At 38.7% G+C, this 21905-nt stretch overlaps 1 protein-coding gene across 5 annotated transcripts; it reads left to right on the top strand.

The window, feature by feature from the left end:
* Positions 1-528: 528 nt before the first annotated feature.
* Positions 529-4510, top strand: LOC107773451 (cytochrome c oxidase subunit 6a, mitochondrial). 5 transcript variants are annotated; one of them, XR_012698776.1, is made up of 5 exons: positions 535-725; positions 1646-1752; positions 2665-2707; positions 2802-2913; positions 4279-4510. XR_012698776.1 is itself a non-coding variant. In XM_075229756.1 (4 exons), exons 1-4 carry the CDS (start codon positions 539-541, stop codon positions 4339-4341), a joined length of 411 nt encoding a protein of 136 aa, XP_075085857.1. In that variant the 5' UTR covers positions 529-538; the 3' UTR covers positions 4342-4510. The 5 variants fall into 5 exon arrangements, 3 of the variants coding, with proteins under 3 accessions (XP_075085857.1, XP_075085860.1, XP_075085859.1); XR_012698777.1 differs by lacking the exon at positions 2802-2913 and adding an exon at positions 3938-4000 and having other exon boundaries at positions 537-725; XM_075229756.1 differs by lacking the exon at positions 2665-2707 and having other exon boundaries at positions 529-725; positions 2860-2913.
* Positions 4511-21905: the final 17395 nt, after the last annotated feature.

Genomic DNA, 21905 nt, shown 5'->3' with positions numbered 1-21905 from the left:
CTTCCTAGGTACCGTTGCTGAACTTGCACTCCAAGTATTTCGTCTTGGTCATGCTCAACTTGGTCCTCCAAACCTCTAGCCTCTAGTTAACACCACTAGCGTCTCGTCAATTAAAACTATGTCATCAACAAATAACATACACCATGGCACCTCACCTTGAATGTGTCTCGTCAATGCATCTATCGCCAAGAAAAATAGGAATGGACTAAGAGCTAATCTCTGGTGCAACCCCATCATAACCGGAAAGTGTTCCGAGTTTTCTCCCGCTGCCCTAACTCGAGTCTTAGCTTTATCATACATGTCTTTAATCACCCTAACGTAGGTTACCATAAAACTCAAAAGACTATAAAACAAATAAACCTGTTATAGAGAGGGTTGATGGCAGCGTAAAAAAAAAAAAATAATATAATGTCGCTGCACCAAAATTAACTCAAAAATAGTACTTTATTATGTGTACCAAAAAAATAAAATTCCCCACATAGTAATTATTATTATTTCATTTTTTTAGAAGGAAAAAAAAATGAAGTAATACCACAGTATGATCATTTTTGTTTTTAATGGTCAGGGGCAGCGGGAAGAGTCCAGAACCACAACCAGACATCAGCTGGAAATGGCGTCTGCAATGATCAAAAGTAGCTTTCGCTCCGCCCTCCGCGTCGGTGCTTCTCGCGGAACTCCGGCATTCAAGAGGACTTTCGCTTCTTCCGCCCACCATGACGAAGCCCGTAAGCTCATCATCCATCTCTCTGTCTTAAATTTCTGGTTATTTACAATATACTCAGATGGCTGCCTTTCTTCGGTATTTCATATATAGTTGCTTACTCAATCTGATAATATTTTCCGTGAAGTCGAATTCCCTATTAACTATGAAATGAGCCTGAAAACGGCAGAAGATTAATTTAGCTGATCAGGACAAAAGGAGAACTTTTTGAATTCCAATGCTTAGTGTTTCCCATAACATAGGTTTGAGCGGTGATAAGACAGTTGTGGTATTTGCAAGCTCAACTAGTCACATGCCTGTTGTAGCAGATGCCATAGTACTGTCTTGATCATGTTCTCGGTTCTCTGTCAGAGTCGGATTTGGGATTTGATGTTTATGAGAGAGATAGAGCAATATTTGATTTATTATTTGCTATTTCACATGCGTTTGAGTATGTGTAAAAAGTTTTTCTTTTCAATGAAATCTTTCGATTATGTATTCCTCCCTCTATTTCAATTTATGTGACGTAGTTTGACGCAGTTTAAAAACGATATCAAAACGTTTGAAACTTGTGGTATTAAACATGCTATAACAATTTTTGTGATTATAAGGGTTTTGAAATTTATGATCTTAAAAATGTTATAATATTTTCTCAGCTATAAAAGCTTGTCACTAATGATAAAATTACAAGTTTACAATAAATTGTTTTGAAATGTAGAAATATATTATTCTTTTTGGAAAAGACTAATAAGAAAATTGTATCACATAAACTGAAACGGAGGGAATGGAGGGAGTAGTTTCTTCGAGGGATGATATTCATTTAGTCTATCTATTATTTTTCCTTTTCTTTGGTTAGTTTCAGTTGTTTGATTTCGCTGTATATAAACGATTTCTAATGTGATTGAAGTGTTAATATTTTATGATCTCTTTATTTCCTATGGCCAGGTGAAGCAGCTAAGTGGGAGAAAATTACTTATGTTGGAATAATTACATGCACTGTTCTTGCAATCGTTAATCTCTCTAAGGGTCATCCCCACCATGAAGAGCCTCCGGTAAGCTTTATATATGCATTTCTTGTACCTTCTTATATGTCAAAATTTGTGTTATTTTCAACAATATGCTGTTTTCAGTCTTTCCAATTCGGATGCAAAACTTAAGATGAAATCAGAAATTCATATTGACAATACATTTCTAAATGATTTTCACTAGCCCGGTTAAAGTAATGGGATTTGAGACACCCTTAAACTAATGATTTGATCATTTGACCAGTCAATAGCCAAAAAGCACCAAATTCATTATCAAGACAAGACCATTTTTGAATACTGCATAATTCTGAACCTACGGCATTACAAAAACTCAAGCAAATGGTACTTTGCAAGCAAAATAATGTATTCGATTCTAATGTAAAGCAATATAGTTGGTTCAGATAAGAGAATCCTGATGGAGATTCTCAGTTTCATGTAATTATCTCTGTTATAAATCTTTCAGTTGTTCCTCTTTTATTATTGGTAAACACTAAAGAAATTAGGAATTTGTCAGTATGAGAATTTCAAACAAAATAATCAGCCAATCCACTAAGATTAGAGAGAAAGAGGGGAATATGGTGCTGTGGTGGGGAAGGACAAAATGAGCTGGGCGAGAAGGGAAGTTGCAAGCTAGAGTTGAAGACAAGAAAGATAGAATAAGGTTAATTCGGTCCTTTTAATATCATCTGACTGTGTTTGTCTGTTGATTGAACAGATACTATAGGGGGCATTATTTTTCTTTTTTTTTTTGGGGGGGGGGGGGGTGTTGATTATTGTAGAGGGGAATTTACAACTGAGATAGAGTATAGACATGTGTACTATAAGTTGCCCTATTTCTTATATATTTTGTCTATGACTATGAGTCCTTTGTATGCTGTTTCTTCACCCCACATAGCATGATTTTACAGTTCTTGCTATCATTTCTAACTCCGTTTGCAGCCTTATCCGTATCTGCACATTCGTAACAAGGAGTTTCCATGGGGTAATTCTGATAGCCCTCTCTTTATTTCGCGTATCAATGATTTCAAGTTTACTATCTCGTGTTTAATTGTATCTGATTTGCAATGAGCTATCAGCAAATAGATATTCTGGACAATGGTATGTTATCTAACTGAAGCACTTTATCTGGTTGAGGCTTCAAAATGTTGTAGCGTGCTGTGGATGGTTTCAATTGGGAACTTAGAACAAGTAATCTTCCTGTTTCTTGTTGCCTGACAATGGGAGGTCTAGTTTTGAATGCCTTTTTATGCAGTTATGATGCTAAAACATTTTTGTAATTTGTCTTCTAAGTCGTATCTTGTCAATGAGTCATGACTAATATGTCGATTTGAAAACTATAATATGTTGAATTTGCTGAGTTGAGATGTCAGCATGTAATTGACATGCAGAGATCAGAAGGGATCACCTTTACCAACAAAATGAGAATATTTGCAGTTTGCATATGTCTATAAAAGTATTCACCTTTAGTTGGAACCTAAGCTTACACGCTTTGGAGTAGGTTCTGTTTATCTCCTTGACCTTTATATTATGGGTTTCAACGATGTTAGCACGTCTTTAACGGTCCCTGTTCTATGGAATTGTTTGAGGTGTTATATATTTGGTTTACCAATGCTGTCCACAATATATATATTTTGGTTAAAGATTAAGATTTTATCAAGCAAAGTATCAATGTACACCACCTGCTCATTGGACTCTAGATTCGGGTTCATTCAAAAATAACCAAAGAAATAACGACTATATCTTCCTATTGCCCCACGGCTAGCTACTATGCTTCTCATCTTCTAGGAAGGGTCTTAGCGCGTCCAAAGTTAGAGCATTCAGTAAGGGTAACTATATAGTCTCTCTAATATTTGGAACCTCCTGTTGTTTCTTTCTGCCCAGATGTGATATACTGCTGCTGCAAATAAGAACCTCAGTACTGCACCAGTGGATCTTCTGTTATTTACCTTCTGAGATAGCCAAGCTACTTCATTGTCCCAGTGCTGTCCACACTATTTGCGTCGTGTGGCTCGGTGTTTGTCATTTTGGCTAGATAAAACAATACAAAATAGAGCATATAATATCTCAATAAAAATAATTATCATAACCGTTATATTTTGTGCAAGTCTACTTGAAGTAAAAGCATAATGTTAATGGGGAGTGTTCAAGTATGCTTTCACACTCTTCTCTAGTTTTATCTGTGGTGGAACGTAAATGAGGACTTAATTTTCAGTGGGGCATTAATTTTCCGGTGAATGTTGGTCAATCCAAGTGACTTTCAGGTCAATGGTAAGAGGTATTTTTTCCATTGGGCTCTTCTTCATTCAATTTTGACATGATTTCACATACTTATTTACTGTTATAAATTATACTCTCTTATCCAGTTCATGAATTCTAGCGTTACGTGAGTGTTCAAGCCAATGTCGGTTACTCTCTATATGTTTTTAGGGGGTATACTTATTTCTGTCGCTGAAAATTCCATGTGCAGATAAATTTGTAGTTAGATTTAGGTTTTATTAAGGTAACAAACTATTTATTTAAGCTAAAATTTGGCTGGCCCAATTTTGAATGCAGGTTCGGATGGTCTTTTCGAGAAGAAGCATCACTAAACCTGTATATTTATCCATGAAGGCTTAAGAAAAGTTGAACCTGCTGCATCATCAAAGTTATGTGAAATATGTTTGTATTTGCGTCAGATGTCGTGTATTGATTGATACTTAACCATATCTCTGATGTACTCTCTGGTTTTCTGTATTGTGCTGTCTACTATGTTTCTTACAAAATAAGTATGAGGAGATTGTCTAAATGGTCTCGTTCCAGCTGCTCTTTTCGATATGATTACCCACTTCATTCTAGATGCATTCAGAGGAGAAAACTGGTTGGATTGGAAATATATCTAGAAAATAGTTCAATTGAACTTTAGGTTTTACCTAATTTATACTCTATTTGACCCTTCCCCTTCTTGAGTACTACCTTGAGTGTAACTAAGGAATCAGGGGAAGTTGAAGTTCCACCTTTTGATTGATGTTAAGAAGGTTAGCAACTCAACCAATCTGACTCCGGCAGAGAGCATTTTGGGACATGTTAGTTTTATAGCTTTCCCTTTTAGTTTAAAGAAACAAAAACAACTGACGTCATTGAACTTGAATTGAAACTTCAGTGTGCATGGGAAACAATGTTGATTTTTCACATTTTTCCAGCTGCTAAATTCACAGAGTTTTCCTGCCCTCATCATTCTCACTTCCTCTTCAACTCTTAAAATTATTCTCAGTTGCAACAAATTCATAATTACTAGAACTTGCTGCTGATTCTTCATTTCCTGGTGGATTTGAATTTGAATCCTGTTCATTGGACCTAGCTAGGGGTGGATTTATATATATATATATATATATATATATTTTATTCAATGAACATTGTTTTTAAAAAAATTAGACAAGTGAGGATGTGGAATTAAAAAAATGAGAACTTAGTTTTATAAAGTACAAAAAATTAAATGAATTTAACGTTGATTGCATCACAACTGAAATTGGAGAACCCAGAAAACATACTTCCTCCGTCCCAACTTAAGTGACTCCTTTTTTTAGTAAGTCCCTTTCTATATTTGGTAACAATTAAACTTTAGATTTTTCTTTTTACCATTAATGAGATGATTTTTAGCCCACAAATTCCTGCGATTTATTTGAGATTACAAGTTTCAAAAGCCTTCCTTTATTTCATAAACTACATGTCCAGTCAAACACTTTCATATAAATTGGGACGGAGAGAGTATAATTTATGTAAGAAAAATAAATAATAAGTTAGATTATTAGATATAGTTATGTGACCAACTAATGAATAGAGAAATATAATTAAGTAAAAAAGTAAAATAAGGTTGACAGAAAACTATTTTAGTTATATTAATTGGAGGAAGAAAACGAGTTATTAAAAATTAATATGACAATAAAGAAATAAATTTATCAATAATAAGAGATAATTATATAAATAATATACTACTATATATAAAGAAATAGTAATTTTGGGGCCTTTAAATTTTTGGGGCCTTCACTTGCTTTAGGGTCAGGCTTCCCCTGGACGTAGCCCTTGTCTCCTCAGACTGATCATTTGGAATGGTATGCCTGTTGCTGTTTATTGGCTTCATTGGTTTCTGCTACCAGTTTGAAATTATCACTAGAGTTCTCATTTTGTAATATTTCAGGTGAAGAACTATCATTTTCTTGTTGCTGGTTATTGACTTCATTGTTTCGTGCCGCAGAGTTGGAGTAATAACCAGGTTTGCTTCAATCCTCAATTCTCCAACAGTAGTACTGTTTTCTTCAAGTGTTCCACTTTCCTCATCATTTGAGCCAGACTGGTTTAGATTTTCAGCATCTGCCTTGTTATTCTTGTTCTTCTCCAGCAACTCATTGTCTCCCTTATTGTATTTGTCCTCAATAGTTAAGGGTGTTGTATTACCTTTGTCAGGTTTTCAAAATCCACAGTTACTTTAACTAAGGGAATTGTCGCCCTTATCATTTTCTGCTGTTAAAGTCTCATTGGTCCTTTCATTTTCATACGGATCTTATTTTCTGATGACCACGATTCTTCAGTTTTATTTTGGTTCTCTTCATTCTCTTTGATTTATTTTTTTCCTCTGTTGTCTTCCTCATTCTTCTCTTCTTCATCTCGTCCCTCCCTTTGCTTTTCTTGATCCTTTTTACTGTTTTCATCTTTAGTTTCCTCATCTTCTCTATTGTTTGAGATGACATCACCCCCCCCCCCTTTCTCTCATCATTGCCGCCATCACTATTCTCTTTTCTTCTCATCTCTCTTAATTCTTATGAATCTCATCTATTCTTGTTTCTTCATCCATCAAATCCCTTTAAGCTCATTATCCTCTTCTGATTTCTCTGTATCATTTTCATTCTCCTCCACTTTAGTGTCATTATCAATATGTTTACCGTCTTCTTTCCCTCTCTCCTCCTTTCGCGTCTCATCATCACGATAAATATTTTGTCAAGCATGATTGATGGAACGTTACCTTGGAACCAATGAACATTGATGTCAAATATTCATATATGCAATTAAAAGACAAGAATTGTTATGATGCAAAGGTCTGGTTTTTTATTTTGTCAGCATCTCCACCAAGAACAACTAAAGGGAAACGTAGAATGCGGCAATCAGAGAACATCAGAGTAAGACAGAAATAGTTTTAAACAGATTAGCATTTGTGTATATTTGCAACATAGTTAGAACAAATTTTGGAGAAGACAATATTACAAGAGAAGAAGAAAGGTGTAGGAAAAGCAGTACTTGATACCAGAATTGGAAGTGAGTCTCCAAGTTCAGAGATCTTTGTTTTAGTAAAAGGTAAGTCTTGTATCAGTGAACTTCAACAATGATTAGCTGGTGTGGAATTGTGAACAATATAAACTTGTTTCCATTTGTTTACATTAGTTCATGAACTAGAATATCAGTTTAGTACATCTATTAGAGTATGAACACATTGATGTACTTTGGAAGATATAATGTCTAGTAGTGTCATCCATGCACCTTGAAAGATGTGAGGTGTGGACTTAGTTATTATGTTTACATATAGTGTAGGCTAGATATATAAAAGATTTCTCGTATAAATAGCCATGTATTCCTAGCCATTTGGAGCAAGTTAAGTTTAATAGAAATCATCCTTTCCTCAACTTTTTTCTTTGTGAGTTTTGAGTGTTCTTTTGTGTTGTCTTGCTCTCCCAAATTTTCTAACATTTTGGTATCAGAGCCAGTGTGTTTGAGAGACAACCAAACTTGAAGAGAAAATGGTAAATTGTAATGGAACTCCATTTCAAGTTCCTATGCTCACAAAAGAGAACTATGGAAATTGGTGTATCAGGATGGAGGCATTGCTTGGTGCCTATGATGTTTGGGAATCGGTGGAAGTCAGAGGTGATGGAGCGAAAGACGATGCTGCCTTTAAAATGAAAGATCAAAAGGCGCTCACTCTCATCCATCAATGTTTGGATGACAAGATGTTTGAGAATGTTGCAAATGCAACCACCTCAAAGCAAGCATGGGGATTCTTCAAACTTACTTTAAAGGTTTGGATAAAGTGAAAAGAGTTCGTCTCCAAACCTTAAGAGGAGAGTTTGAATCATTGCATATGAAGGAATTTGAATCCGTTTCGGATTATATTTCAAGAGTTTTGGCTATTGTCAATCAAATGAAGAGATATGGTGAAGACTTGAGTGATGATAAGGTTGTTGCAAAAATACTACGATCCCTTGATTCAAAATTTAATTATATTGTTGTGGCTATTGAAGAGTTCAAAGATTTGGATACCATGACCATTGAAGAATTCACGGGTTCTTTGCAAGCACATGAAGAAAAGTTGAAGAAACCGAAAGAAGAATCGGTTGAACAGGCATTGTAAGCAAAACTTTCTTTCAAGGAGAAAGATGAAAGGCGTGGCTTGCAATAAAGAGGTCGTGGACGTGGACATGGACGTGGAAAAGGTCGTGGTGGAAAAGGAAGAGGTAGTAGCCAACCACCAAATAAAAAAAATATGAGCCAAGACTCTAATCAAGGAAGAGGTCGTGGAAGAGGTAGATGATGGAGGCAAAATCAAGGAAGGTATGATAAGTGTAATATTGAATGTTATACTTGTCATAAATTTGGTCATTTTTTCTGGGAATGTAAAATTAATGTGGAAAAAAAAATAATTTTGTGGAGAGAAAAAATGAAGATGGAGATGACACTTTACTTCTCGCTTGCAAAAGAGAAGAAAGTGTAGAGAGAAATCGTCACGACCCTGAATTCCCACCCTCGGGACCGTGATGACGCCTAACATTTCACTTGTTAGGCAAGCCAACGTTAGATATAATTATTAACCATTTTAAACAAAATTTACATATTTAATGACAATAATGAAACTGAATAGTCTGAAATAAGGTAATAAGCTAATTGTCACGACCCAAAATCCTAACCTGTCGTGATGGTGCCTATCTCAGTACTAGGCAAGCCGACAATATCAATAACCCATGATTTTCTTTAAATTTAAAAATGTAACGTTTAATACAATACCAAAAATCTAACAATTTCCGATACAACACTCCCAAAACATGGTGTCACTGAGTACATGTGCATCTAATATGAGTACAAGTCTGAAAAATACAGTCTATAATAGTCTGAGACCAAATACAGTAAACAAGGAGATAGAGAAGGAGAGACAAGGTCAGCGGAACACGGCAGCTACCTCAAAATCTCCTGAAAATCAACTGCGCGAAATGATCAACACCCGCTATGTTCAGGAACACCTGGATCTGCACACGAAGTGCAGGGTGTAGTATGAGTGCAACCAACTCAGCAAATAACAATAATAACGAAGAAACTGAAGATAATGACGAGCTACACAATCATAGTTCACTTTCTGTAGTTCCAGCAAAGAATAGACATGCTTTCGAATCCAGCAGTTTAAGTCAAATCAATTTTATACAGTTCAATTTCAAGTAATCCGGATATAAATTCTTTCAGAGATTTCACAACAATGACAGATGACAACCAAGTGCAACAACAAATGCAAAGCAAGTACAGCCTCTCAGGCAACAGTCACTCAGCTCATCACAATAGCTCAACCACTCGGCTCTCAGCCCTCAGCACTCACACTCAATGGGTACCCGCGCTCACTGGGGGTGTGTACAGACTCCGGAGGGGCTCCCACAGCCTAAGCGCCATAATCTGCAGGGACAACTCACGTACTGCACAGACAACTCAGCTGCTATAATATCCTGCACGGACAACTCACATGCCATAATATCTTTACCTCACCGACAGGCCCTCGGCCTTACTCAGTCCTCAACCTCTCAAGTCTCTCGGGCTCTCAGGAATCACAAAGATCAGCCCAAACAAAGATAACATAGTATATCAACAAATATCTAGAAAGACTGAGGTATAATACGTAAGAAAAATCATGACTGAGTACAAGACAGTAATTAGAAAATAATTCAACAAGTACGTGACCTCTACGGGTCTCAACAGTACTATAACATAGCCTAAGCAAGATTTATAATATGATTTATAGTCAAATTTCTTCAACACATAGAGATCATATAGCTAACAATAAATTATTCAACTTTACAATTTTCCTGGACGGACCAAGTCACAATCCCCTCGGTGCACGCCCACATGCCCATCACCTAGCATGTGCGACACCTCAAAAATAATCATATGATACAACAATCCGGGGTTTCATACCCTCATGACCAGATTTAAAATTATTACTTACCTCAACCCGTGTAATTATTTATTCCGCTATGCCCTTGCCACAAGAATTGGTCTCCGAAAGCCTCGTATCTAGCCACAATTAATTCGATTCAGTCAATACAAATTATTGTAATTAATTCCATAAGGAAATACTAATTTTTCTAATAAAATCCGAAATTAACAGAAACATCGACCGTAGGGCCCACATCTCGGAACCCGACAAAAGTTGCAGCATATAAACGCCCTTCCAACCACGAGTCCAACCATATAAATTTCACCAAAATCCGACACCAACTCGACCCTCAAATCTTCAATTAAATTTATAAAGATTTCTACCATTTTCAACCCATTCCTTACCTATTTGAACTTAACAATCCTTCCACAACCTTATTGGTATGTATACATAATACTCTTACACCCAAGGATCATACTATTAATCACCCATCTTTACTCCAAACCCGAAATTGAAGAATTAGGTAAAGAAATTCTTACCTCTTTGAAGCCCTAGCAAGATCCTTGTGAAATCTTCAAACCTTGAACAAGAATTGATGGATAAATGACTAAGTCTTCACTTTCTCTCTCTAAAATGCTCTCACCTCTCTCTAAAATATCAGATTTTGGCTAAAAAATGAGCTTCAAGGGCTATAAATCGAAGTTGGGCCCGGTCAAAAATTAGAAAGAATGGAAGCTCCGACACAGTTATGCGATCGCATAACAAGTATGCGGTCCGCATACCGGCCGCATAATTTGGCCTCCAAAGCTGGGCGTTACTGACCCGGTCTGTGGTCATTATGTGGTCTGCATACTTGTTCTGCGGTCGCATAATGCACCGCAAAACAGGTCTGTGGTCGCATAGTGCACCGCAGAGTTTCCTCAAATCTTGCCCCTCTCCTGCTCCACTTTGCGATCATTATGCGGTCCGCAGAGTGATTCTGCGACCGCATAGTGGTCGCAGAAATGACCTTTTTCCGACCAAACTTTCCTTTACACATCGGTGCATTTGTACTAATTGATCTCCCTCGGCACTACCAAACCTTAATTTCCTTAGCAAAATTTCTCCGGGGTCGTTACACATAAGTCAACATCCGGTCAACCTTTTCAACTTAAATTCTAAACCTTAACTAAGTGCTCCAAATCATTTCAAAACCTCACCGAACCCAAACCAATTACCCCGGCAAGCCAAATAACAACTGAAATTCATAATTTGAGCAGTAAATGGGGAAACGGGATTATAATGCTCAAAACGACCGGCCGAGTCGTTACATTCTCCCCCTCTTAAACAAACGTTCGTCCTCGAACGGGTTTAGAATAATAACTGGAGTCTCAAATAAGTGGGTATTTACTCCGCATCTCCTGCTCAATCTCCCAAGTAGCTTCTCCGACTGGCTGGCCTCTCCACTGCACCTTCACTGATGCTATGTTCTTGGACCTCATATTTTGAACCTGTCGGTCTAAAATAGTTACCGGCTCTACATCATAAGTCAAATTACCATCCAGCTACACTGTACTGAAATGCAGAATATGAGATGGATCCCCGACATACTTTCGATAGATACATGGAACACTGGATGAACACCTGATAGACTAGGTGGCAAAGCAAGTTCATAAGCCACCTCTCCAATTTTGACTATAAATCATGTTAGAAATCATGCTTAGGCTATGTTATAGTACTGTTGAGACCCGTAGAGGTCACGTACTTGTGGAATTATTTGTTAATTACTGTCTTGTACTCAGTCATAATTTTTCTTGTGTATTATACCTCAATCTTTCTGGATATTTGTTGATATACTATGTTATCTTTGTTTGGGCTGATCCTTGTGATTCCTGAGAGCCCGAGAAACTTCAGAGGTTGAGGACTGAGTAAGGCTGAGGGCCTGTCGGTGAGGTAAGGATATTATGGCACGTGAGTTGTCCGTGCAGGATATTATAGCACGTGAGTTGTCCGTGCAGCACGTGAGATGTCTGTGCAGCACGCGAGTTGTCCGTGCAGATTATGGCGCTTGGGCTGTAGGAGCCCCTCCGAAGTTTGTACACACCCCAGTGAGCGCGGGTACCCATTGAGTGTGAGTGCTGAAGGCTGAGAGCTGAGTGGTTGAGTTGTTGTGATGAGCTGGGTGACTGTTGCCTGAGAGGTTGTACTTGCTTTGCATTTGTTGTTGCACTTGGTTGCCATCTGTCATTATTGTGAAATCTCTGAAATAATTTATATCCGAATTTCTTGAAATTGAACTGTATAAAATTGATTTGACTTAAACTGCCGGATTTGAAAGCATGTCTATTCTTTGCTGGAACTACTAAAAGTGAACTATGATTGTGTAGCTCGTCATTATCTCCAGTTCCTTAGTTATTATTCTTACTTGCTGAGTTGGTTGTACTCATACTACACCCTGCACTTCATGTGCAGATCCAGGTGTTCCTGAACATAGCGGGTGTTGATCATTTCGCGCAGTTGATTTTCAGGAGATTTTGAGGTAGCTGCCATGTTCCGTAGACCTTGTCTCTCCTTCTCTATCTCCTTGTTTACTGTATTTGGTCTCAGACTATTATAGACCGTATTTTCCAGACTTGTACTCATATTAGATGCTCATGTACTCAGTGACACCAGGTTTTGGGAGTGTTGTATCGTAAATTGCTAGATCTTTGGTATTGTATTAAATGTTACGTTTTTAAATTTAAAGGAATTTGTGGGTTATTGATATTGTTGGCTTGCCTAGTACTGAGATAGGCGCCATCACGACAGGTTAGGACTTTTGGTCGTGACAAGTTGGTATCAGAGCCTAGGTTACATAGGTCTCATGAGTCATGAGCAGGTTTAGTAGAGTCTTGCGGATCGGTACAGAGACGTTTGTACTTATCTTCGAGAGGCTGCAGAATCCTTAGGAAAATTTTACTTTCTTGTATTCCGTCATGCGAAATTGTTGATTGCGGAAACTAAATTTATGTTATTCCATTCTCTCACAGATGGTGAGAACATGTACTACCGGATCGGACGGTCAGCCCCCAGTGCCACCAGTTAGGGTCGCGAGAGGCCGGGGTCGTGGTAGAGGTCGGGGTCGAGGTAGAGGTTGAGGTGTAGCTCGTACCACAGTTGGACCAACACCTGTAGTACCGCCAGTTGCTCCAGCTCAGGAGAAAATTCCAGATATAGCTGAGCCGACAGGATCAGCTCAGGCACGAGCTATGCCCATTGAGATTCCAGGCCTTCAGGAGACTTTGGCCCAGATATTGGCAGCTTGCACTGGTCTGGCTCATGTGGTTTCGGCTCAGGCCGCACCTGCCGCTTCTCAGGCCGGGGGAGGTACTCATACCCTCGTTGCCCGTAACCCAGACCAGGTAGTACAGGGACTTCAGATACCAGGGGCACTACCAGCCCAGGCAGTTGTAGCTACTCAGGCCCCGGTAGTTCCTGTTATGGCAGATGATGAGAAGAGGAGACTTGAGAGATTTGAGAGGCTTCGACCTCCATCTTTTAGCGGTGCTAAGTCAGAGGATGCCTAAGGTTTTCTAGATAAGTGTCAGAGGATACTTCGGACAGCGGGTATTCTGGAGACCAGTGGGGTCTCATTCACTACTTTTTAGTTTTATGGGGCTGCCTTCAGATGGTGGGAGTCTTACGAGAGATGTAAGCCGGTCGGTGCAGCACCCCTTTGATGTGCCGTAGAATTTCGGCACATTTGATACCAATTACATAGACTTTAGCTCATCTTTCAATGCATTTTTAGTTAATTCTTATGAAGTTTTGGTGTTTTACAGTGCATGAGGCTTGAGGATCCAAAAACATGGAAAAGAAGTCAAAAAGCCACAAAAGGGCAGAAATGACGCAAGTATGGGGTCGCATAAAGCATATGCGGACCGAATACCCATCGCAGACTGAAGCAGATTGTTGGTTAACTGAAGAGAAAAAGATGTGACCCATTATGCCGTCGCATAATGATTATGCGGACCGCATAGTGATCGCATAACTAAAATCAAGAAAGCTGAGAAGCACTTATGCAGAGGAATATGCGGACGCATAATGTATATGCGGACCGCATAATTGGAATGCGGTCAAGAGCTGGGTTGGATACATGAGATTATGCGACGATCTCGAATAATATGCGGACCGCATACGTGATCTACGACCAGTATGCGGTCGCATAAACCTTCTGCAAGGTTATTTTTGTCCAATTTTGGCTCCGACTTTTAGTCCACTATAAATAGATTTATTAGGGTTTTTGTGGGTGGAGCTAAGTCATAAAAAGAGATTACTTTTAGAGCATTGAATGCACCATTGTTTTGGAGACTTTTGAAGAGAGAATCTTTTATCTTTGTAAGCTTTATGACTCTATTTATCGCTTTGTTCTTAGATTTTAGTATGAGTAGCTAGTTTTAATTACTAAGGTTGTGAACCTTAGATGGGTGTAATGTTAATGGGTGTTTACCATTGAATATATATATAATGATTGGTTGATATTTATTCAGTTCTTATGCTTCATATGATGTTAGTGGTTGCAAATATTAACTAATTCCATTTCACTCTATCTGCACTTGGAAAAGTGGGCTAGGGTTTGGTAGAATTGAATACCAAAAACTCAAGGCTTTAACCCTTGTTTAATGGAATCGCCTAGGAATAAGTGGGTTCTATTTGGCATAAATTGGTTATTTTCAATCGCAACTCTTTTACATTTGGGAAAATCTTGAAGAGTAGATATTACTCAACTATTGGAAAATAGTGGGTAGTCACTTAGAAACCATTTGCATATCAAAAGACTTTCCATTAGAAATATATCATATTAACACCGCTAGCATTACATTACATCAATAGGGACACAACCTTGGTTTCCTTAATCAAATTAATCACAACCTCACAATATTCTACTTGTCTTCATTTCACTCAATTGCAAAATTCTTTTCAACTAACGGAATAGAATTACAAATTAAATCAAATTTCATACTACTCAAGTAACCTTTTCACACCTATTCCCTGTGGGATTCGACCCCAACCTAGTTGGGTTATTATATTTGACATCGACCGCTTTACACTAATTATTAAGGTGTAATTTGAGCGTATCAAATTTTACTCCCCTTGGTTTTTCTTCACCAGGTTCTTTTCCAGGGGTGTAATAGTAGAACCATGTAATGTTTTGACTTGTTTGGTGTGATTGTATAGTTTCAAGCATGTAAGGAAATTTTTGGTGAATAAATGGTACCCTTCATTCTTTGACTTTGTATGGTTAGTCATTCTGGTGAATTTGAGTCTTGCTCTTTGATTTTATGTTTACTCAGAATCTTGCATATCATGTGATAAAAGCTGTGAGTTGCCTTGCATTCACTTGAGGGCTGAAACTATGTTGATTCGAACAGTTCATGTGTTGTGAGTGAGTGAGGATTTGTGTAAATAATGCGCTTGCTTAACTTGTGATGTCTAGAACTTGCTCGGTTGGTTTCTTTGTGCAAATCTCAGGCTATTGGTTGGGTGCTGAGATGATCTTAGGCTATCTTTGTGACTGCTAGCTAATTTTGACCAAATATAGACCTCCCCTGTACATAAATTACACTAGTTACCCCCGTTGAGCCTTTAACCTTTTCTTTGGCCACCACATTACAAACCTGTACCCTATGGTGAAATAATTCCCATTAGAACCTAACCACCACATTACAAACATGTACCCCATGGTGAAATAATTCCCATTTGAACCTAACCCTCCTTGAACGAGTAAGAACGAGGCTAAAAGCCTAAGTTAGGGGTGCCGGTACAAAGTGGAGATTGAAAAGGATGACACTGCATGTAGAATAAACAAATATGGTTCCTCAAAGTTGTATATATATGAAGAAACTCAAGCTTCGAAAAGAAAATAATCCAAAAGTCTCCACATTTGTTTTATCATTTCTTGGCACTTGATCAAGATAAAAGATATTATAAAGAATGAAGAAAAAGAATGAAGGGTACCATTTATTCACCACAAATTTCCTTACATACTTGAAACTATACAATCACACCAAACAAGTCAAAACGTTCCATGGTTTTACTATTACACCCCTGGAAAAGAACCTGGCGAAGAAAAACCAAGGGGAGTTTATTACTAGCTACCAGTCTATGCTATTAAAGAAAAGGGATTTCATACAACTATTACACAAAATATCACACAAAATACCTACCCCACCCCAACTTAAAGATCATGCATTGTCCCCTAATGCATAAAAATTGAAAAGCTAAGTTTAGGGGCTTCCTGGGGCGCACTAGGCGCTCGAAGGATTTGGAGCATGATGGGCAACTGTGGTGGCGGTCGCTGAGGCTGGAGCAGGAAGATCCACCTGCTATGCGGCTAAAACAGGAGTTTGGGAGCTGCTGGACTCTCCCAGTGATGCATGTGGGGTAGCTGGATGTGCCCTGGCGACCATGTCAGCAAGTGAGTGTGCAATTGCTTTCTGCACGTCTGCTTCCTCTGCAGCCTGAGCCTTTGTAGAAGCATCCTCTATAGAAGCCGCCACCTGCTTACCCTTATAGTCCCGCTAACCCTTAGTTTCCTTTGACATTGCTTCCTCATCAGTTTCCTCATCTTCAGTTGCTCCGTCATCTGATTCTCTTTCTGACTCTCCGGAGTCCTCCTCTGAAGAAGTGTCAGTGTGGACAATGACAGCTGGAGTATTTGAAGTTTCCGCACCCTGTGCCTCTGGGTCTGTCATGAGGTTGGAGAAGTCAATATTTAGGCCCGGAATGGAGGTGGTTGTGCCCTGCTCACCACCCTCCGGAAGGAGAGAAGTCAAATCGAACTTTAAGTTCTGCAGCTTGTGCAGCTCTGTTTTCAGCTTAGCAACATCTTTCCTAAGCTTTGGCATATCTCCAACCTCGCCTCGCTCGACCTTTTCAAGTCGCACTTCAAAGTGCGTAAGGCGATCTTCATAAGATTTATGCTGTTGTTGAAGCGCACTCAATGATGCTTGAGTGGGACCCAATGCTTGCTTGATGAGTTTTGGTAGTTCCTTTGTCAGCCGGTCTACCTTGGAGCTGGCATACTGAGCTAGTAGACCCAGCTTTGCAATAGCTAGCAAGGAAACAGGTGGCTGTGCACTGCTTGGCTGAGCCTGAGGAGTGGCTGAGGAATCAGCGGGAGCAGCAGGGGCAACTGGAGTGTCAGGCATTGATGAAAGAGCGGGTGCAGGTGCTGGTGAGTCGGATGCAGGAGGGAATGGGGTCTCGAGCTAGATGTCCGTTTCCTTGCCTACTGCATCACTTAGCCAAGTGATGTCAATGCACTGGAGAGCCTTCTCCATACGATCATGTTTCGGGACAGGTGGAACGCTTACAACTTTTCAAAGAGTCGTGATCAAGCATGGGAAAGAAAGAGAAGTTTGCTTTTGGTTTGCCCTGATTCCCAGCTCCTTGAAGATAATGTGTCCCACATCAATCTTGATGTCCAACATGATGCATGCAATTATGAGGGCCTTTTTAATGTTGATGTCTGTCTCATTTCTAGTCGGCATCAGACGGGAGCAAACAAAGCTGAGCCAATATCGGGCTTCCTCGGTGAAATCCAGTTTGTAAATCTTGTAGCGCGGGTCAATCCAGGAGGGGGTTCCCTTTGCTATGACAGATGATATCCAAGAATGCTCGTTATCTTTGTTAATTACTTTTGCATCATATTCAGCTGTGCCTGATGACCAGTCCTCAAAGAATAGATCATTGATTGTGCCTGCGTCACAGAGAACCTGAACCCCTCGAACTAGAATGGAGTCCAAAAATATCCTATTCCACCTTTTTTCAGCATTTCTTGAGGAATCATAGGAAGCATAGAATTCAATCCCAATTGTTTCATTGTAGTCATCTAGGGCATCCATGAAGAATCCCCATTTCCTCTTCTGAATGTTTTCAATTATGTGAGGGTAATTCTCTTTCAGACCATTCAGGCTTAACTGCTTCTCCTCGAGAATGTTTCTCTTTTTTATCCCCTATTTGTATAGGTTCCATGATCCTGGGACCCCAAACCTCGAATCCTCCACGCTCTTCCGCCTTGCTTCAGCTTGTAGGTCAACTGATGGCAGGATGTCCATCTGTGCCCCCTCTTCTTCAGACTGGGAGGAGTGCTTAACAGTGTTGCGGGTGGTTTCCTACCATTGACGCTTATACTGTTGTGTTTGTTGGTTCGGATTAGCTCTTTTCTTCCCACGAGCAGGTGGTGATCATGTTGCAATAGATTTCCTTGGTGCCATTCCTACAATAAAATAGTGCGTGAGTGGTGGTCATAGCATAAAAAAAATATTTGGAGGAAACATAACATAGATAAACAAGTTATGCGATGGGTTATGCGGTCGCATATCCACTATGCGGACCGCAAACTTATCGCAGAATTTCATACCCCAGACTTAAGGGATTATGCGATCGCAAAAATCACCACAAAACTAGTCACAAAGGGATCGCAGATTTGCACACAAGAAAGGTAGTTTAACTGATTGTATTTGTGGTAGCTATGCGATCCGCAAAACACCTTTTGCGAACGCATGAGCGGTCGCATAAGTTCAAATCACTGGGCCTTCTAGGGTCTTGTTTGCGACGACTTTGTTCCCTACACTCGCAGGCAAACGAGAACGAAAATGAGATATGGAGTTCAAATGATGGACATTATGCAATGAATCCACAAACGTGAAAATAAAAAAAATAAAAAAAATAAAAAATAATAATAATAATAATAATAATAATAATAATAATAATAATTAACTACATCTCAATAGTTTTTTTGTTGCATAGGGAAGAATAATTTTTGGGACAACGTTTTGGCTCATTTGGTGACTCTTTGCCCACTAGTTGGTATGATCTTGCTCTAAATGCTCTTGTTAAGAAGTGAAATTGATCTGGCTTGATTAGTTCATGTGCCATGTGTGCTAGTTTTTGTTATAAATAATCCTTGTATTTACTTCTATCATCTAGAACTTGCCTGGTTGGTCTTTCGATGTTAATGTTAATTATGTTTAGTTGGAGGGATGACCTTAGGCATTCTTTGTAATCTTTGAAAAAGCCTCTTTAGCCTTTCAAGCCTACCATTGCATAAATATTATCACTAGTTTATCCCATTTGAACCTTTAACTTTTCTTTGGCCACCTCATTACAAACCTTTACCCTTTTGCGAAATAATCCCCTCTTTTGAACCCGTTCCTCCTTGAATATCTAGAATGAGGCTAAAATCCTAAGTTGGGGGTGTTGGTGTCAAGTTGGAAATTGGTAAGGTTGTACATTGAGGGTAGAAATATATACCTCAAAGTTGTTCATATGAAGTTACTCAAGCTCCAAAAGAAAATAGTATAAAATAAAAAAATAAAAAAATGGAGAGAATAATATGTGTATATATAAATATGGAGTCTTGAGAAGATTAGAGAGGTACTTTAAGGTGGTTCTATATTGGTAACTAGATGCCAATAAGGGCGATGTGTTTTAAAAAGAAGCAAAGTGCAAAAAGAAAGACAAATGTGAGTAGTGTTCAAAGAGGGTGTAGTCACTTGTATCTCAAATGCTTATCCTACCCTTCCCTAGACCTACATTACAAGCTTAAAAAATCCTTATGGGATCTCCAACCGAATGTTCTTGAATAGGCGGCGAATTAAAATAAGGGCAAGCTTATGGCATGATATTTTGTAACACTTGATATTCTTTGTTGAGAGTGAGTGTCTTTGTGCATTTGTCCCTTGTATTGTTATTGTAAATATGGTAATTTTGGGACTTTCTTTCTTGTTATAGAACATGAATTAGGATGGATTGGTGATATTGATGTATCCCAAAATGAGTAAATTGAGCATATGTAGTAGACTAGTGATTTTGAGTCACTTCTTGAGGCTTTTTGTTGTCACTTGATTATTTTGAAACTCCTTTGCAATTCTAAAAGTTGATTTTGAATGAGGGAGTTGTTTGGTTGAGATTCACATGCTTGAGCCTAATTATTAGTACCAACCAAATCCATAAGTATGGTGCTTAATTGGAGAATGTGATTTGTTCAGGATAGCAATGCCATTTGTGCTTTAAATGGTAGAACCTCACTGAATTGTTGGTTTTGATTTGCTTGAGGACAAGCAAAAGCTTTAAGTTGGGGGTGTTGATGAGTGGTGATTTTACCACTTATTCTAGTCTCTTTTCTTTAGATTTTGCGTCCTTTAATTATAATGTGAGGTTGTTTATGTGTATATAGCTAGATTTTCAGGTAAATGATGCCACGAAGAGACTTGAATTCAAGTGAAGCAGAATTGAGCAAAAAAGAGTACAAAAGTGCAAAATCCTTCAGTAATTTTGCATTTGCGGAACACTGCCCGCATATGCGATCTCGCATCTGCGAGCTGAAGGGCCGCATCTGCGGAGTTAAACTTCACCGGGACCGCATCTGCGGCAAAAAAACTCCGCACCTGCGGAGTCGCTGGTGCAAAAATTTTGTCCGCATCTGCGGAGCAAGGGAATTCTACATGGGCTCGCACCTGCAATGTTTTATCTGCATCTGTGGAGTCGCACTTGTGCCACAATGTCTGCATCTGTGGAGAAGGCAAAATCCACTAGGTTCACGCATCTGCGATTGAAGGCCCGCATATGCAGAGCCGCATCTGCGAGGAACTCTCCGCAGGTGCGGTCGACGGGTTTCTGACCTGGGCAGTATTGGTATTTCACATTTTCTCAACTCCAAACACACAAATACCGGAGGATATCATATCTTGGAGGATCTTTGGCTTTTTTCAGTCCATATACTAGAGAGAACAAGTCTTGGAAGCTAGGGTTCTTGCACACACACTTGGGTCTTGAAGATTTGAAGCTTTTGGTTGAGAACTTCTTACTCCTTTATGCTCATTTCTTCACTTCCTTGCTTTGTATTGTATATCTAAGTGTGTAGTATTTATTTCCAACACTTGAATCTTGTTTATGGAAATACTCATATTTAAAGTGTGGAATAAATATCTTGTTGTGCTTATATATTAAACGATTTTTATTTATTATGAAGCGAATTGTTGTTTCTTTAATTATTCTTGTTCTTGAATGTTTCCAAAGGTATTAGCTAACCCTAGGACTCGCCCATTTACTTCGAATTAGTTTTGGGAAAAATAGTTCGGGGTTGGGAAAAATTAATTAACAAGAACCTGAGGCGTTAACCCTGACTTTATAGATTCTACCTAGGGATAGGAATGAACTACTTGTAGCCATATTCGGGAGTACTTAATCTCTTAATTGTTTTAAGGATAATTCAATTAGGAAGTCTTGTTAGTCTTCGAGAGAAGCTAATTTAGAATTATTATCCGAGGCTAATAAATAATAAACTCATTCATTTTTATAAAATTGTGAAATATATTGGATCGTTACTTGAGTGTAAATCCCAATGCACCCATGCTTGTAGCCATTGATCATTTTACTTGCTTTCTAGGTTAGTTTATGTTTTCGCATTTAGCTATAATATTTTCTCAACAATCATTCTAAGTGTTTGGCATTGCATAATAAGTGATAATTCTCTTACATTCCTAATCGCCTATATATTGTTCTCTGTGGGATTCGACCCCGACTCATAGTTGGGTAAATTATATTGCATGCGACCGTGTCCATTTACTTTTTAGTAGTGGATTTGGACGTCATCAATTTTGGCACCGTTGCCGGGGAACAATTTGGCGTAATTTAGGTTGTTTGAGAAATAAGCGTAAGTGCTTTGGTCCAAACGTGTGAATATTTGTGTAATTATCTTTCTTACCTTGGTCTATATTGTTTTTCTTTTTTCTTGTTTATTTTCTTAGTTTAAAAAAAAAACAAAAATGGCATCATATAATGAAAATTGGTCGGATGGTAGTTGTTCATACTTTGATGACCCTTGTCCTTATTGTGGAGGACCACACTCGTGGCAAAATTGTTTAAATTTTCCCGGGGGTGGATTGTGCGCACAATCCCAAACCCACAAATGGAGTATTTATGATAAGTGTGGTCGTCAAAATGGTCATTGGGATGATTGTGCTTATTTGTCCTTCCATTCCCCAAGACCCCGCTA

The sequence above is a fragment of the Nicotiana tabacum genome, chromosome 14 (genome assembly GCF_000715075.1).
Source record: "Nicotiana tabacum cultivar K326 chromosome 14, ASM71507v2, whole genome shotgun sequence".
Lineage (NCBI taxonomy): Eukaryota > Viridiplantae > Streptophyta > Magnoliopsida > Solanales > Solanaceae > Nicotiana > Nicotiana tabacum.
The sequence above is the reverse complement of the archived record's forward strand: the minus strand, read 5'-3'. Positions and strand labels throughout refer to the sequence as shown.

Coding starts and splice junctions, on each gene's coding strand:
- LOC107773451 (XM_075229756.1), top strand. CDS start 539: ATGATCATTTTTGTTTTTAATGGTCAGGGGCAGCGGGAAGAGTCCAGA. Junction 726..1,645: donor CGCCCACCATGACGAAGCCC/GTAAGCTCATCA, acceptor TCCTATGGCCAG/GTGAAGCAGCTAAGTGGGAG. Junction 1,753..2,859: donor CCCACCATGAAGAGCCTCCG/GTAAGCTTTATA, acceptor TATCTGGTTGAG/GCTTCAAAATGTTGTAGCGT.